This window comes from Chlorocebus sabaeus, chromosome 14, assembly GCF_047675955.1.
Source record: "Chlorocebus sabaeus isolate Y175 chromosome 14, mChlSab1.0.hap1, whole genome shotgun sequence".
Taxonomy (NCBI): domain Eukaryota; kingdom Metazoa; phylum Chordata; class Mammalia; order Primates; family Cercopithecidae; genus Chlorocebus; species Chlorocebus sabaeus.
In genome coordinates this window covers 36,248,039-36,265,981 of record NC_132917.1, presented here as the reverse complement: position 1 = coordinate 36,265,981, position 17,943 = coordinate 36,248,039, and the positions used below count along the sequence as shown (strand labels likewise).

At 39.4% G+C, this 17,943-nt stretch overlaps 1 protein-coding gene across 8 annotated transcripts in view; it reads left to right on the top strand.

Annotated features, from left to right (window-relative positions):
- FEZ2 (fasciculation and elongation protein zeta 2) overlaps window positions 1-17,943 on the top strand; it is a 67,615-nt gene that overhangs the window by 14,811 nt on the left and 34,861 nt on the right. For all 8 annotated transcript variants that reach the window (XR_005243297.2, XR_492472.3, XR_492471.3 and 5 more), the window contains exons 4-5: window positions 571-712; window positions 3,147-3,415. Coding sequence is in view for 2 of the 8 variants with exons in the window: in XM_007970969.3 (XP_007969160.3) it covers window positions 571-712; window positions 3,147-3,415 (411 nt within the window). In the remaining 6 variants the exon portion in view is untranslated. The remainder of the gene's footprint in view (window positions 1-570; window positions 713-3,146; window positions 3,416-17,943) is intronic.

Genomic DNA, 17,943 nt, shown 5'->3' with positions numbered 1-17,943 from the left:
GTAATTCAAAAAATCCCTTTATTTTTCATTGAATTAATATATAAAATTATTTTTCTGCTGTTGAAAGAGTATTTTGCTGTCATGGAGGTCATTTCCCATTTATATATACTTTTTTTGTACTATTGTATTTTCTAAATTTTATGTCAGAATTTTTGAAGAGATATGTTTAAATTGAGCACTTGTATGTCTACGGCAAATTTTCCGTTATTTGCTTTCTTCTAATGATTACTCTGTGATCTGGTTCTGGCATGTCTGAAGTAAATTATTATGTGTTTGTAGCACGATTTCCTAGACTTTGCAAGACATGTTAGGGCCTTCTGAACCATGATGGACATAGTAAATCCAACTCTATTTAGGTTTGTGTTTAGTATATTGTAATTTTTTCTTGATAAACCATGTTCACTCCTACAGTCAAAATTTTGATTATTCAGAGCATCCACACCTGAACATCATTGGTTAATGGAGAATTCAGTGCATTTCTGCTCTGGGTGCCTTAGGTGAGCACTGTGTTCCAGCTAGATCATTTTCCTTTTGTTTATTTGATTAACAGTGGTATGTATGTTTTCGAAGGTTATTGAAGAAATTGAAGAAATGATGCAGGAATCACCGGACCCAGAAGATGATGAAACCCCTACACAGTCAGATCGGCTTTCAATGCTTTCCCAGGAAATTCAAACTCTTAAGAGGTCTAGTACCAGCAGTTATGAAGAGAGTAAGGGAGCCTGCTTAAATCAATGATTTCTGTGCTTTTTGTCTATATCAAATATATAGTATGATCATCTCCAGAGAGCTTTGATTTAATCCTCCTTCTGTTTGTGTCTGTGTCCAGATTTGCTTTTTTGTTGTTGTTGTTGAGATGGAGTTTCACTTTTTGGCCCAAGCGGGAATGAAGTGGTGTGATCTTGGCTCACTATAACCTCTGCCTTCTGGGTTCAAGCAATTCTCCTGTGTCAGCCTCTCAAGTAGCTAGGATTACAGGTGCCCACCACCACGCCCGGCTAATTTTTATATTTTTAGTAGAGATGGAGTTTTGCCATGTTGACCAGGCTGGTCTCGAACTCCTGACCTCATGATCCACCTGCCTCAGCCTTCCAAAGTGCTGCCATTACTGGCGTGAGCCACCATGCCTGGCCCCAAATTTCCTCTTATAAGGACAGCAATCATATTGAATTAGAGTCTATCCTAATGACCTTATTTTAATGTCATTAAAGACCATATCTCCAAATACTGTAACATTCTGAGATAGTAGGGGTTAGGACATCAACACATGAATCTGGAGAGGACACAATTGAGTCTATACCAAACCCCATCATATTTGAAGTGTAGAATAGATATTCAGTAATTCTTTGTCAAATGCAATTCCTGTCTCTACAAGTAGTCTTATGTGTTACTGTGAAGAATTTTGGGAACCATGGATCTGTTTGACGTATATGAGAATAATTAATTCTAGAAACTCTACAGTTGATTTTCATGAAAAATTTCTGAATAACTATACAGCCTGTGAAGAGCCTGAGACCGGTTGGAAGGAAGGTGTGTATCTAATCATTGCCATGTGACTGGTCTCCTCCTTGAGTAGGCAGTGACAGAGTCTGTATCTGCTCAACCCGTGTTGTCACCTAGTTTTATCTTTATGGCATGCCCAGTCTGAAGCTTAGTTACCTAAAGAACGTTGGTTGTATGGCTTCAACATACAGATGGTCAGACAGACCAAAGTCTTTCAGATGGTCTGATTTGACCATGCTTCTGTAGATACGGGCTAAATGGCGTTAAGGTCCTGACTCCCAAATACAGTCCTGATACTTGATATAGATACTAAAATCTGTATTAGTTCGCTAGGGCTGCCAGAACAAAGTACCACAGGGTGGGTGGCTTAAACCACAGGAATTTATGTTCTTACAGTTCTGGAGGCCAGAAGTCTGAGATCAAGGTGTTGGCAGGTTTGGTTTTTTTCAGAGGCCTCTCTCCATGACATGCAGATGGCTGCCTTCTCCCTATGTCTTCACATGGTCTTTCTTCTGTGTTCTGGTCACCCTATTTTATAAGAATACCGGTCATACTGGGTTAGGGCCCATCCTAATGCCCTCATTTAACCTTAATTTACCTCTTCAAAGACCCCCTCTCCACATTCTGAGGCCCTGTGGGTTGGGACTTTAACAGTGTCCTCTCTCTCACATGGGGAGAAGTGCTGAGAAAAGACTGAAATGGGGTTTCAGGGAATATTGTTCCCCTTTGTCTTCCCAGTTGTTTAGTCCATTCTCGTACTGCTACAAAGAAATGCCTAAAACTGGGTAATTTATAGGAAAAGAGGTTTAATTGGCTAATGGTTCCGCAGGCTATACAGGAAGCCTGGCAGCATCTGCTTCTGGGAAGGCCTCAGGGAGCTTTTACTCATGGTAGGAGGCAGAGCCGGAGCAGGCATCTTCACATGGCTGGAGCAGGAGGAAGGGGGCCTGGTGGAGGTGCCACACGCTTTTAAACAACCAGGTCTCATGAGAACTCTGTTATGAGAACAGCACCAGGGGAATGGTACTAAACTGTTAGAAACTGCCCTCATGATCCAATGACCTCCCAGCAAGCCCCACCTCCAACATTGGGGATTACATTTCAATATGAGATTTGAGTGGGGACACATACAAACCATATCACCAATTTTCAACAAAATTCACAGATCGAGGCATATGTCATTAAGTATGTATTTAGTTTAATTCTTTTAGATCAACTCCTTTCCTGTTCAGAGATATCCCAGAACCCTGCTGAATGGCTTGCAGTTTCTTGTCAGCAGGCGGACTCTGTACTTTCCCTCTGCTTTTGTGTTGTTCTTTTCCATGTACAAGCCTTCACAGTCTTGACTGAAGTATTATTCATGGAATGATTTATTTGCACAAGTAAAAACTTTCGTTAGACTTTCTTCCCAGCAAGCTGAGAAGTGATTCACCTGCCCACTTACCGCTACTCAGACCTGCCCTCCAGAAGTGTTAGAATTCTGAGAAGATCACACACAGTCAATTTAGTTGCTTGGAATATAATTTTTGCTCTTTGGCATTGATTACATAGGTGTTTATTTAGTTATTCCTAGTGACTGCTCTGTTTTGCTTCCTTGAAACGCTTTTGCCTTAATATCTGCTGTATTTTGTTTTTGGTCCTAGGAGTGAAAAGGCTCTCAGTGTCTGAGTTAAATGAAATCCTGGAAGAAATTGAGACTGCCATTAAGGAGTACTCTGAGGAGCTGGTGCAGCAGTTGGCTTTACGAGATGAACTGGAGTTTGAAAAGGAAGTGAAAAACAGCTTTATTTCTGTTCTTATTGAAGTGCAAAACAAACAGAAAGAGCACAAAGAAACAGCAAAAAAGAAAAAGAAGCTAAAAAATGGCAGCTCTCAGAATGGGAAGAATGAGAGAAGTCATATGCCTGGCACAGTAAGTGATGTTTTGCAGGAGGCGTCGAACGCTGGAAACAGGTTCCGTGGTAGTCTCGGCCTTCCGGGCTGGTGGCAGGTGCGACAGGTTGTACATGGGCAGGAGTGTTGCACTTCTAATCAGAGCCCAGGGGGATTTTACTCCAGAATACCACTGTGCTCAGTTTCTTCAGAAAGCCGTTTTCTTGACTAAAGTGTACTGGTTATCTGAATAATACTGAAATCTTTAGCAGGGAAGTAAGTGGAAGGAAGAGGGGGCAAAAAAGGAGAATGTCTTGAAGAAAAGAAGCCTTAGCAAGTGACCATTTTTACTACATCAGAATGTGAAGAGTGGTTATGTATATTTGGCTAGTAGTTTTTTTTTTTCTTATTTTTGCTGAACCCTTATGAGTCGTGTGATCAGAAATTAAAAGGGGTTTATTTAGAGGTAGCAGAACTCTGCTCAGGGCACAGATTGTTTGTAAACAGGTTTCTCCTGATTTTTCAGCAAGGTTGGAATACAAGAAGGTAAGTGACATCAGCCGTTTGGCCTACTATTTGGCAGACTAGACTGTTACTGACTGGTGAAAACAAGTTTAGAATGTGAAACGCTGACCCTTTGATGAGATTTTTTTCTGTCGAAGTCTTGTATATTTCTACCTTGATTTTGTTTGTGTGTGAAGAAATGTTAGTTTTATTTTTAGAGTATAATGGTTGGGTAAAGGGTTCTCTTTTTCTCAATGGAACATCTCTTTTAGATTTGTGATATCAATAACGTGGTCTTACAAATCACAAACTAGCTATTATGGTTTGCAACAATGTGAATTCTGTTTTGGTAAAGTCTGATTTATCTAAAGAATACTTACCAGAGAAATAGATCTCATTAACCAGATGCTGATGGAATCCTGGAAATACAGTTCTAGGATGTGGACCACCAATGAGCAGTTAACACAAAGAGACTCTTACCATGTAGCTCATTTATTATACTGTTATTAGCCTATGAATAAATCCATTTTTTTAAGTTTAATGTTCATTTGTATCTATTTCGAAAGGATATCACTTATACATTGACTTTGAAAAAAGTTTTCAGATATCTTATTTTTAAGAAATGGCAGTATTGATTGAATAGGTGTTTATTTAGTCATTCCTAGTGAGTACTCTGAAAAAAAACTAAAACCAACCCACATTTGTTTGAATATACAATTCTAGAAAATTTGCTTTAAAATATTAGGGACACTATTTTGCATTTGCATCTCATATTTTTAGAACTGGCACCCTTTAAATTGTCCTGTTATATAAGTGGGATTAAATAAAATGCTTAGTTAAAAAGTCATAGCATGGTTGGTAATTTCTGCCTATTTGCTTTTAGGGATTACATGTAAATCCTCCATTTATTGCTGTTAACACTTGGCTGAGAAAAGTAAATTTATCCCTAGAGGGGTTTAAAGGCTTCTTTTTGTAACTCCCATGTAAAAAGGGTTAGAGTAAATCCATTGTGTAATTTTACATGGCATTTATATTGAGAAAGGATTTGGCAAGGCAACAGTTAGGTCTTACTTCAGCCTTCATTGGTCTTGAAATAGATTCATAGTAACAGTAAATATTTTTCATAATATTTGAACCTTTGAAGTTGCATTTTGCCTGATTTACAGTTTGTGTCAAAAATGTTAATCAGTTCAATAATGGCACGGCTAAGCTTGCAGTACTGGTTTCCTGTATCCTTTTAAAGCCTAAAATGCGGCTGGGTGCGGTGGCTCATGCCTGTAATCCCGGCACTTTGGAAGGCCGAGGTGGGTGGATCAACATGGCAAAACTCCATCTCTACTAAAAAATACAAAAATTAGCTGGATGTGATAGTGCATGCCTGTAATTCCAGCTACTCAGGAGGCTGAGGCATGAGAATCGCTTGAACCCAGGAGGCAGAGGTTGTAGTGAGCCGAGATTGCTCCACTGCACTCCAGCCTGGGCAACAGAATGAGACTCTGTCTCACAAAAAAAAAAAAAAAAAAAAGCCTAAAATACCAGGGAAAGACCATCCTATCTGTGACACAAGTAGCCTGAAAGTTGCTCAGAATAAACCCAAAGTGAAATGGCCAGTTGGATAAACACATTCCAGGAGCTTGCCAAACATTTTACCAAGCATTTTATATCACATACAGTCTTGGCAAGACCTGGTCTCTATGAGTTTGCTATTATCAGTGATACTAATTCCTAAAAAATGGTGACCTCGTTAGCATTGTCATGTGTTATCTGTTTTTTAAATAACATCAGTCATTTTTTTTTCCTACCTGAGATATTTTTGTTTTATTAGCAGGACTTGGAGTTTTTCGTTAAGTATAGAATAACTTCCTTCTGTTTTTCTTGATGTATGTTTCACTGAAGCAGTACATCAGTTTGTAGTTGGCATACCACTTTATCTAAAATTGTTACCTTGTTCTCTTTGGTCCAAAGATACTCTAATGAAATATTGGAGTGGGTATAGATCAGAGTTAAACTTCTTAATTGTTAATTTTGGAGACAGATTTTGTTTTAAATATTTGTTGTGGTGAAAAAGAAAATAGAGGGCATAGGGATGGTATTTAGAGCATTAGAAAATGTCATTAGACCATGAAAATATGTGAAATGTTCCAGAAAGTATTACCTGATAAAAGTGAAATATTATTTTGATTGGAGTTTTAGGTTTAAAATAATCATAATGCTGTATGTCGGGTAAGGTGAAACAGCATTCATTCATTCAGCAAGGATTTGTGGAGTGTCTTCCTGCGGCAAGTGTTCTTCCAGATACAGTGGGCAGGATGACTCATGATGATAATTCTTGCACTTTGAGAGGCTGAGGTGGGAGGATCCCTTGAACCCAGGAGTTTGAGACCAGACTGGGCAATATAGTGAGACCTTGTCTTTACAAAATAAAAATTATAAAATTAGCCAGGTGTGGTGGCAAGCACCTGTAGTCCCAACTTCTTGGGGGTCCGAGGCGAGAGGATTGCTTGAGCCCAGGAGGTTGAGGCTGCAGTGGGCCATGGTCACACCATTCCACTTACAGCCTGACCCTGTCTCAAAAGACCCTGTCTCAAACAAAAAGCAAAAAACAAAGAAAACCACAGTGGTGAATAGAATCGAATAGACAAGGCCCATCCCATGCCTTCCTGGAGCTTATAGTCTAATGAATAGTCTAATGATGGAGAAAGGCAATAAACAAGGAAAATAATGAATAGATGATGGAACTTTAGTGGTAAATAAAGACCATGAGGAAAACCAAAGGCTGGGTGAGGCGGTAGATAGTGATGCTGTTGGGAAGCTGTTTTGGAGAGTGTTGCTACACCACTGCTTCTCTTTGACAAGGGAGACTGCCTAGTCCCTTTCCAATTCTCAGTTTGGAGGGGAGGTTAGAGGAGTGGACTTCTTTGGGAAATGCAATTCAAGAGAATGGCAGGCTTTATATTTCCTCTGTCCTTTTCTGCAGCATCTGGAGGAGCAGAGGATGGGGGTTAGAGAGTGGTTAAAGGGCACTGTCCATTTATCACTGTGGGGATTTACATGTATTTCTTTGTATTGACCATGCTATTTTGGGTGATGCTTCTTTATATTCAGTGTTCTTCTTCTGGAATCAAATTCCTTACCTCCTTCTTCTGTCCACTTGGGGGATTTTTCTTTTCCACTCATCCTTCAAAATCATGGCCAAGCATTGTCTTCCTTTCTTAGAACCTTCCTTGATGACTCTGTCTCTGATGCAGAGTTGACTACTCTCTCTTTTAAAGGGAGTTAGTATTATTCCTCTTCAGTATTTCTATTATCACTGTTGTATCATACTGCAGTTTTTTGTTTTCATGCCTATCTCTGTTTTGTGTCCCTAAGGATAAGAAAGTTAACTTTACTTTCTTGGTATTCTTAGATCCAACCTTAGGTACCTAATAAATTTCTGCTGAATGAATGAGTGAACGAAAGATAAACTTGCAAATGTATATTTCTATCTTGGACCTTTCTGCCAGGTGTCAAACCCATGGACCATGAATCGAATATTGACTAAGAACTTTGGGTTAAGAGCTGTGTTTGCATCTTGGTCCTGCCAATGTATACAGACGGCTTTGAATTTTGGAGAGATTAAATGAAATTATGTAAGATTAGCAAACATAGCAAACACCATGAGTAAATGCTAATTATTATATATGTCCAACTGCCTTCTAGACAATTCCCTTTGGATATCTTGTAGGAGTCTGAAATTTATACTGTTAAACCAAAGTTACCATTTTCCTAAAATTGAACTATTTTCCTTTGGTTAGCAAAACTAGTTTATCCACTCATTGAAACCGATAGAATTTCCAAGTCAAAGAATATACAGTTTTAAACGGCTTTAAATGACCAGCTTTTCAAATTATTCTGTAGAAATGTGGTCCAGTAAGAGCACAAGAATGGCCATTTTCCCACACCCCCCACCAACGGTGGATATTATGAGCTTTTTAATATACACCGATTGCATAGGCAAACAATGGGTTTGATCTATTGACCATTTGTATTCTTTTATGAGTTGCCTATTATGTTTATATGCCTATTATGAGATGTTTTCATATTTATTTGTGAGGGTACACATACTTTTGATATTGAAGCACCACACTGTGTTGTAATCATTGGCTTAAACCTGTCTTCTAACAGAGTGCAAGCTCTTTAAAGGCTCATTCACACTGCTTTCCCAGCACCTCACCTCATTTCTTGTTCTTTGCACATCACTTAATGCATGTTTGTTGAATTGAAACTTCAGCGTACAGGAGATTGAATCCCGGAGGATTTAGATTTTGTAGTATTTGAATTATTATTGTTCTATTGGGGATTTTTATTGGGGGAGCCAGGCTTCTGTTATATCAAACATTCACAGGTCATTGAGTTTCAGTAGCAGTTCTCATGAATACAAGAATAGGTCGAACAACACCAGGTTATGTTGTAATTTAGTAGTTGCTATTCATCTAGTGTTATCTGAAGTTGTCTGGGCATTATGGCCTACCTGCTTAGCATCATAACTTAGTAAACTTATATGTATGAAAATGGAATACTTACTCTCTGAGCATCTAGTAACAAATCTTTGACTTGACTGTCACATTTAAGGTTGCTTATGCTAAGTCTTGTTGAGAAGATAGGAATCGATAGTTTTTTCTGTTTGCCGTAATCACATTGAACTTTCAAGAGAGAATTTCTAGTGTGTTACACTCACCACCGTCAAAAATGCATGACTGCTTCAGTCAACCCTGAAAAAGTTTATATTGACAACTTTTGGGATGTTAGCAATCAGTGACTAATGGTAGCAGAGAAAAGAAAAAACTGTAAAAAGAATCACATTACCCTAATTTATTGCTTTTGGGGGTTAGGGAGAGAATTGCTTAAGGATAGGGGAGAGCTAGGGCTTAGATGATACCCACTCTTTCTTGTATATATTTTCTTTCACAGATACATTGCTTCGTTTTTGTGACTCAGCTCATGTTATAATATGACTGATAGCCTTTATTTAGGGCTTCTGTTGAAAACAACATGGACCTGCCTTTTTCTCCCCTTCTTTTTAATTTGGAATTTTTTAACAGCACATTTGCTCAGATGATCTAGACCAGGGATTGTCAAAGCAGACTGCTGCCCAAGGGCTAAATCAGCCCTTCCCCTGTTTTATGAATGCCGTTTTACTGGAACACAGCTATGTTCATTCATTTATCTATCATCTGTAGCAGCTTTGGTGCTATATGGACGGAGTTGAGTGGTTGCCATGGAGACTGTGTGGCTTACAAAGCCTAAAATAATTAATGCCTGGCTCTTTACAGAAAAAGTTTGCCAATCTCTGATTTAGACTTAGTAAAATTAAAAAGTAGAAAAAAAAGTTATGAACTCCGGTTGAGTTTGCATAGATAAAAAGAGTACTGTAATGTGTGTGAAATTTGTATTTAAAAGGTTGCCTTGTTTTATCATGAGATTATGTTGAGTTGTTCCTTTTCTTGGAGCCCCTTCAGCAGCAGCCTGAGCTTTGCCCCCAGATAGTGACATCTTGGCCAGCCAGTCTCCAAGCTCCGTGTGGCAGCTTCTTGCCTAACAGCAGACCTCTGTGCTGTGTGTCTGAATCCCGGTAGCTAGGTGAAGAGAGCGAGCAGGTAGACCAGTGTTCTCTAGATGTGGAGACAAACAAAAGGAATAAAAATGTTGGCAGTCCCTTGGAGATCCTGTATTATACACAGTGATAAAATGTGATTTTGTTAGAGGAGAAGTGGAAAAGGCACTGAGTTTTTTTCCCCTTTATCTTTTTTTTTTTTTTTTTTGAGACGGAGTCTCACTTAGCCGCTCAGGCTGGAGTGCAGTGGCGTGATCTCGGCTCACTGCAACCTCCGCCTCCCGGGTTCCAGCGATTCTCCTGCCTCAGCCTCCCGAGTAGCTGGGATTACACGCACAGGCCACCCCGCCCGGCTAATTTTTTTTTTTTTTTTTTTTTTTTGGTGGAGGTGGGGTTTCACCATGTTGGCCAGGCTTGTCTCGAACTCCTGATCTCAGGTGATCCACCTGCCTTGGCCTCCCAAAGTGCTGGGATTATAGGAGTGAGTGACAGTGTCCAGCCTTTTTCCCCTTTATTTAAGCAGTAGTGCTTGAGATACTAAATTCTACTTGATATACTTTTTTTTTTTTTTTTTTGAGACAGGGTCTTACTCTGTCGCCCAGGCTGGAGTGCAGTGGTGCCATCTGGGCCCGCTGCAGCCTCTACCTCCTGGGTTCAAGCGATTCTCCTACCTCAGCCTCCCAAGTAGCTGGGATTACAGGTGCCTGCCACCACACCTGGCTAATTTTTGTATTTTAGTAGAGATGGGATTTCACCAAGTTGGCCAGGATGGTCTTGAACTACTGGCCTCAAGCGATCCACCCACCTCGGCCTCCCAAAGTGCTGGGATTACAGGCGTGAGCCACCGTGCCTGACTCCGATATACATTCTTGAATGTAAATATTGACATATTTTAACAATAATTTGTTGGTGATATTTGATAGTACCTTGCTGCATTTTCTTTAGTGCAAAGCATTTACTAAATACTATTAGCATGATGGAAGGTCATTGTAGGGTGGAGAGAAACTTGAATATATAATGGTTATTTTAATAATTCAAAGCTATGAATTATGAATTACTTTAGATGTGGAACACATTTGTTTTATGAAAAATATTACCTAGAGAAATATATGTCATCATCAGTTTTTGATATGTTTTTATCATCTACTCTTTGTTTTCTGCAGTGGTTTTTGGTGGTAGGCTGGTAAGGGTGAACTTTCATGACCAAGCAGTTAATGTAGTAAAAATCAGGAGTCCATTCTTGACTTCTTTATGTCTTAGAGAGGTCATTGTTAATATAAACAAGTTCACATAAAAGCTGTAATATGCCAGGAAGTTGTGTTCTTCTTGTATACAGTCTTGTGTGCCACATAGTGATATTTCAGTCAGTCATGGACTGTGTATAGATAGATGATGGAGTCAGGATTATCATGCTGTATTTTTGCTGTACTTTTTCTATGTTTATCTACATTTAGATACACAAATACTTACCACTGTGTTACTGTTGTCTGTGTTATTCAGTATAGTAACAGGCTGTGTAGGTTTGTAGCCTAGGAGCAATAGGCTGCACCATGTAGCCTAGGTATGGAGTAGGCTATACAATTATGTAGGTTTGTGTAAGTACACTCTGTGATGGTCTATACAACGACCAAGTTGCCTGACTCATTTCTTAGAATGTATCCTCGTTTTTAAGCAGCACATGACCGTACTTAGAGTATTTATGAGTTTCAGGAAGGAATTTCTAAAATTGCCAAGATCAATTATTATGTTCTAGTTTTAGTGGCTTTGAAAATATTTGGCAAAAATTAATTTAGTTTCCACATGAATATTAAGTTACATAAAATTAAAAAAAAATCTTCAAATATAAAAATTATTTAATGTTAATTTTGAAGATCTTTGTATTAAATTTTTTCTGCCATAAAAATAAACTTATATAATAGGTGTTTAATATTGAAGATTTTCAAGTGTGTATCTGCTTAGGTATGATGTATATTTTCTAATTTACTTAGATCTGTTTTTTTAAAAAAATATTTTTGGTAGAATTTGCTTTTATATCTTCTTTATAATTCACATTGAAATTATTTGAAGTGTTAAAACAAGATATTACTTTTACACCTTAATTAATAACTATTTGAATATTTTTTCTCTAAATTTTCTACACTTGTTTCCTCATGTTTTGATTATTTTATTAAAAATTAAACCTATTTTATAAATTAATGTTTGAAAATCATATTCAAGCTATTGAAAATGACGTGATTTATAAGGAACAATAATTATGTTTTAATTTTGCTTTCGTTTGAACCTCCTGAGTATAAAGAATATTAATGAAGTAAGAGTAGATTAGAGTAACAGTCAGAAATAGATGAAAAGCATTCCTTGATTGCTTTTCCAAACCTTTTTTCTGACATTGAGCATTGATATTGAATTTTTAAATGATTTCCTGGCCAGTTAGAAATCTGTACCAGTTGGTGTCAGGTGAGGCTGAGAAACAAGTTTGGTAGCAGGAATAGTGTAAATTTCCTGGGCCGTTTGTTTGTCTTGCTTTCCCTGTCTTGGATGTTGCTTTCTGTGAAGTTGGTTGAACTGGTGAATATGCTGTGTGTAGAATAAGCTGGTATGTTTAGGATACCAGAGAAGAACTAACAAACTACATCACTTTATCTGATTCTTGTTCACTTTTATGTAGCATAGTGTTCTCCAGCTCTTTTCTTTTTATTGTTCAGAAAGACCAAATTATTTGTTAACTTGTTTTCTGTTTAAACTTTTTTGCTGATTCTGTACTTAGTCATAGATAGTAATGTCTCTTCTTTATGTTGTTTTCAGTCCTATCAGGTAGGAACTATAATCAGGGATTTATTCTTTCTCAGCTGCAGTTTTATTTATATTAGAAGAACTTGAAATGCTGTTTTTGCTGTTCTGGAGAAAAGTAGAAAGGTGTGGTTATTTCTCTTTGGGAGTTGTGTCTAAAATATTATTCTAGCCTTTTTATTTTCAGGAATTATAGCCAATACTTTTTTGAATATTGATATTTGCTGAGCACTTTGCTAGGTACTTGCATGGATTATTTCATGTAACCTTCACAACAACCCAGTGAAGAAGGTATTATTATTATTTCTGTTTCATAAATGAGTAAACAAAAGCTTTGCAGGGACCTTAGCTCACAGAACCAGCATGCATTGGAATGAGGTTGTGGAGTTACTTAGAGGTGGATAGAAGGATCCTTGGCTTGAATTTTCCTTTTCTGAGCTTTGCAAGGATGTTGTAAATGGGCCTTGGGGATCTTGGCCCATTTCTTTGTCTTTCAGATGTTGGTGAATTTTTATAAATCTATATCCTATTTACACATTGTTGCTCCTGGTTTTGTCTGAGAAAAGTTTCCAGATAAGGACTGATTTTGAGACTTTCAATACATACTTAAGCCAGGGAAGGAAATAACCACGAGGCAGTGGTGAGTATTCTCAGCATAAATACTGGTGTTGAAGCTGTGTATTGAATACCCTCTTCCTCCGTCCTTGCCACATTACTTTGGCATTTGTCAGTAGTGAGGGCAACAATAAAGTAAATACTGTAATGCTTAATCATTTTCCTGCTCACAAATAGGCTCCTATCAAAAATTCCATTCTCAGAGGGGCATTTTATAGCACTATTAACTCCTTCCTAAAGAGGTAGTGGGAAATGGATGAATCAGTTACAAAGTAACTTTAGACTCAGAATTTTCACCAGCTCTTCACTTTGAGTTTGAACACTTGGATTCTGTATTTCAAACTTGGAAATGGTAGATTAAATGGAGGGAGGATTGGGTTTTCTGATATACCGAATTATTGCAGTTATTTAAATTAAACTGTAACAAATCATTTTTTCTTTTCTTTTAAAAAATTATTTACTTATTTATTTATTTAGTGACAAATCTTTAGTGTCCTTCATTTCATTCAGCATTCATAACCCTGAGACTTAGCTCTGTTGGCGCTTTGATATGTCTGTGGTACTTTAACCTTGAGAAATGTTAACAAAGAAATGCTTCCCTCCCTTCCCCCCTCCCACTCTCTCTCCCTCCTCCCCTACCCCTTCTGTCTCTCCCTCTCCTTGTCCTCCTACTTATAAAATTTAAGCATAGAGAAAATCTTCCCTCTGGCCCAGTTAAGCACCATAAGCACCTAATAATACCGCATCTGCTTTCAAGGTTGTAAATGTAGTGCTTCTAAATGAGGTGACGTTTTCGAAAAAGTAAATTTAACCTGCCTCTGAGGTTTTATCTTTTTAAAATTCATTTTGCCTTCCAAAAGGGTGTATGATTTTTTGGAATTTACAGGGCAGCCATAAAACAGAATGCACAGTACGCTCTACACAGTTCGTTTCCTGTTTCTTCCTGGTCTCACTGCCCTGGTCTTTCTTTTCCTTTCTCCTTCTAGTTCACTGATCTTCTCCTTGCTGCTATTTGAGTATCCTAGCTAGGGGTTTGAGGTTTCTTTCTTTTTTTTGTTTTTTGAAACGAGTCTCGCTCTGTTGCCTGGGCTGGAGTGCAATGGTGCGATCTCGGCTCACTGCAACCTCCACCTCCCGGGATCAAGTGATTCTCCTGCCTCAGCCTCTCGAATAGCTGGGATTACAGGCGCCCACCACCATGTCTGGCTAATTTTTGTATTTTTAGTAGAGACAAGGTTTCACCAGGTTGGCCAGGCTGGTCTCAAACTCCTGATATCAGATGATCCACCCACCTTGGCCTCCCAAAGTGCTGGGATTACAGGCATGAGCCTCTGTGCCTGGCAGGGCTTTGAGATTTCTTAGTCACTCCATTGTTTTATGTTTTACAAACCATGCCAACAATATTATTTCATTAATCTCATGTTACTTTCCTAGACTAGATTCTTCAGTGGACTTTTCTAGAACTCTATTGCTCACTCTTCTGAAAAATAACGTTATGTTCTGTCATGTCATCTTTATTCTATTCACATTCAACTTATTTTGGGCTTTTTTTTTTTTTTTTCTTTCTCTCCTGCAAGAAGTCAAGACACCTCATGATATGGTGAAAAGATCACAGACTCTAAGGCTCTTGGGTTCTGGTATTAGGTGTGTCACAACTTCAGCTTATGAGATGTTTGTAAATGCCTGCTATGGCTCAGGCACTATGCAAGCTGCGGGGATGGAGAGATGCATAAGACCTGTCTCTCCCTTCAGAATGTAGTCATTTCCTCATAAGAAAATGAAGCCCTTGGACTCTGAATGTATCATCTGGCTGTGCAGTTCTGCCATTCTGGAGCACTCATTTATTTAGTCCTATAGAGTGTGTGTGTGTGTGTGCGCGTGTGCACGCATGTGTGTGTCTATGCATATGTGTGTGTTTTTAATTTGCTTTCTTAATAATGGATCTTTTTGGTTGAATTAATTCATAGACTCATAGGATTTACAAATAAGACGACGTTTAAAGTTAATATTATTTAATCCTCTGTTTTACAGGTGAGGAAACAGGCCTTAGCAGTAAAGTGACTGCCTTCCTGTCACACAATTAGTGGCAAAGCTGGGAAGGAACCCAGATCTTTGATTTCTAATTCAGCACTTTTCTGTCCAAGCTGACTAATTTTCTGATTCTAAGACTTTTGCCTGAGGTGTGATTCCTGGTTTCATACAGAAATCTGGAAGTATCCCACTGGTGTTGATAAGAATCGCTGTAGCGTTTAGCAGGTTAGGTCACTGACTATCAGTCAGATGCCTCCTACATATTGAAGTCTGGTTTTTGCTTTTTGGAGCATATGAAAGAAGTATCTGACATTTTTTTTCTGTCCTTAAGGATTTTGAGAACTGAGTTGAATTTATGAAAAATTAACCAGAATTTTTGCTTTTCTTTCTTTCTTGTTTCTCTTTAGATCTTGTGCCCTCTACCTCCGCATTAAAAATACCTTGATTACTTTTCTTATACTACTATGAGGCAAACATTAATTGATCCACAGTTGTGTCCCCAGCATGAGTGTTAAGGATGTCGAATCAATTTCAGTTTTCCAGGAATGTGCTGCCCGTGGGGTGCAGTTTGAGATGATGAACCATCCAGTGTGCTTTAGTGCGGTGATTCTCAACCAGGCCAATTTTGCCCCCCACGGGACATGAATCAATGTCTGAAAACATTTGTTGTTGTCACAACTGGGGGCAGGGTGGGGAAGGATGGGGGTGGTCCTGCTGGCATCTTGGTGAACAGAGACTGGAGGTGCTAGGAGAGATCCCACCCCACTGCACTGACTCCCGTGACAAGAATGATCTGACCAGAAATGTCAGTAGTGTCAACACGGAGAAACCTAGGTACAGGGTGTGATAATTGCTATATTCAAAACAACTACCACGTTTGTAGTGTTTTCTGAGCCTGGCTGTGTTCTGTGGTCAAGATGGACATATATTACTATTACCCCTAGCTAGGTTTATGGGTTTGGGAAGGCTGAATTGCACCCTGATGTCAGTTAGAAGGAGGAGGGAACAGGCACAGAGAGCTGGGGGGATGGTGTGTGCCACCACTTGGAGGTGACAGTTAGGGACATCTGGGGAAATGCAGGCTGCTCATTATGGTGGAAGCTAGAAGGTGAGGGAGCAAGAAACTCCAGAAGAGGCTATGGAAATTGCAGAGTGGAAGCTGGAAAATGGATGGCATTGTACGACATTCTGAGGCACCTGGTTTTTGTTTCAAGGCTGTAGAAAACCAAAAATGGTTTTCATGTTTGGGTTTGTCTGTTTTGGAAGAGTACTTCAGTGGTTTCAAGAAGAACTCATTGGAAGGAGGCAACTGGAGGTAAGTTAATTAGGAGGCTGTTGCAGCCATTTCATGTAGATTGAGTCAGGGAAGTGAAAGTAGGGATGGAAATATAAATAGTTGAATTTCAGAGATATTGGTGAGGTTGATTGGTTTGGGTGCCAAAGAAGGGGGGAGTTAGGGTCAGGTCATTGATTGTTGACGAGGGCAAGCATAGATAAAGCACACGCGCCCCTTCCCCAAAGGGAGGTATGTAAATCTTGTCAGCAGTACCTGCTCCTAGCTTCAAGCCCAGCAAATGAGGGGATGTCTCTCTTTTCCATCAGCTCTGGACAAAACCTATGGTCTGAAAGTTAAGCCAGCCATTGCAACACATTGGCACACAATGGGGGAGAGAAGACAGGGTTGCTGCAATAAAATCTGATAAAAAGGAGGCGAGAAGGGACATATCCATAGATACTGTGTTCCATCCCGTTGAATGAGACTTGCAAGACTCCTGCACACTAGCTGTGGTGTGGACTCCTGAGTTGGCCAGGTTGGCTGCTTTTGGTTTTGTTCTCTGAGAAGATCTCCCTTGTCCAGTGTCCTTTGTGGCTCATCTGGGTTGGGTGTATAAGTCATATTTCAGCTCAGATGTCATCTCCTCAGACAGCTTTTCTCTGACGTCTGAGTAGAAAGTAGGCATCCAGTTTTTAATCGCCTTGCTGGAGCTAGGGATAGGGCGTGTGTTAGTTATCTGCAGCATTCAGTTCATTTACGTGTTGTACTTTTTGTGCCTCCCTTATGCTGGAATGTAAGGTCAGGAGGGTGGGAAGGGCCTTGGCTGATGTGTTCAGTCTGAATCTCTAATACCTGGAATGGTATCTGGCTCAGGATGTTTTTTGAAAGAATGAGGAAATGAAAGAGAGAGGAGAATAAAATGCTGAAGGAGGAACCGGTTTTTAAATTTTGTTGTCTGTGTTTTGGTGGGGAAGAGGACATTGAATTCAGTTTTGGATATGAGTTTTAGAAACATTGATATTAAATATAGACAGGAACATAGGCTTGTCAATAGGCCATTAAACATACAATAGGCACAGATGTCCAGCTGGCCATTAAACATGCAAAGTGAAGCTGAGGGAAATTACAGTAAAGGTCACTAACATGTACTGAGCTTTGCCATGTGCCAGTCTCTGTTCTTAGCACTTTACTGATCTTAGTAAAGTGGAGCTATCAATTTATGGAAGCACAAGCTGAAGCTATTGAGTGGTCATGTCCAGAGGGGGTGCCTGAGAATTAAATAGGGACAGAATCCCGAGGCACAGCAGCGTCTGAGAGGTGAATCAAGAAAAAGGCACAAGATCCTGGGGAACACTGGTGTTTAAGGGATGAATAAAGAAAGTGGTGACTCTTTGAAGAAGCAGCTACAGAGCAGGAGGGTTGGGGTGAGGGAAATCTGGGAGAGTGTGGTGTCTCTGAATCCAAGGAGGGAGGAGGGATTCCTGGATGTCTCACAGGTCTTAAAAGTGGCCGTGGTCTTCTGGATCGAATAAATGATGTTGGGAAGAGTTGTTTCCGGAAACCCTCGGGAAAGGAAATAGGTTGAGGGTTTGAGAATTTCAGGTTGCTGTCAGGAAGGAGCTAGTAGAGAGGGAGAGTTTGGAAATGCAGTGGAGGGAGAACACTGGTGCTGCCTGACCTGCTGGGGAGGTGGGAGTTGCTGGCAACTGAAGTGTTTGATGGAGGAACATTCTCAGACATAGATTTTAGTTTTTTTTTTTTT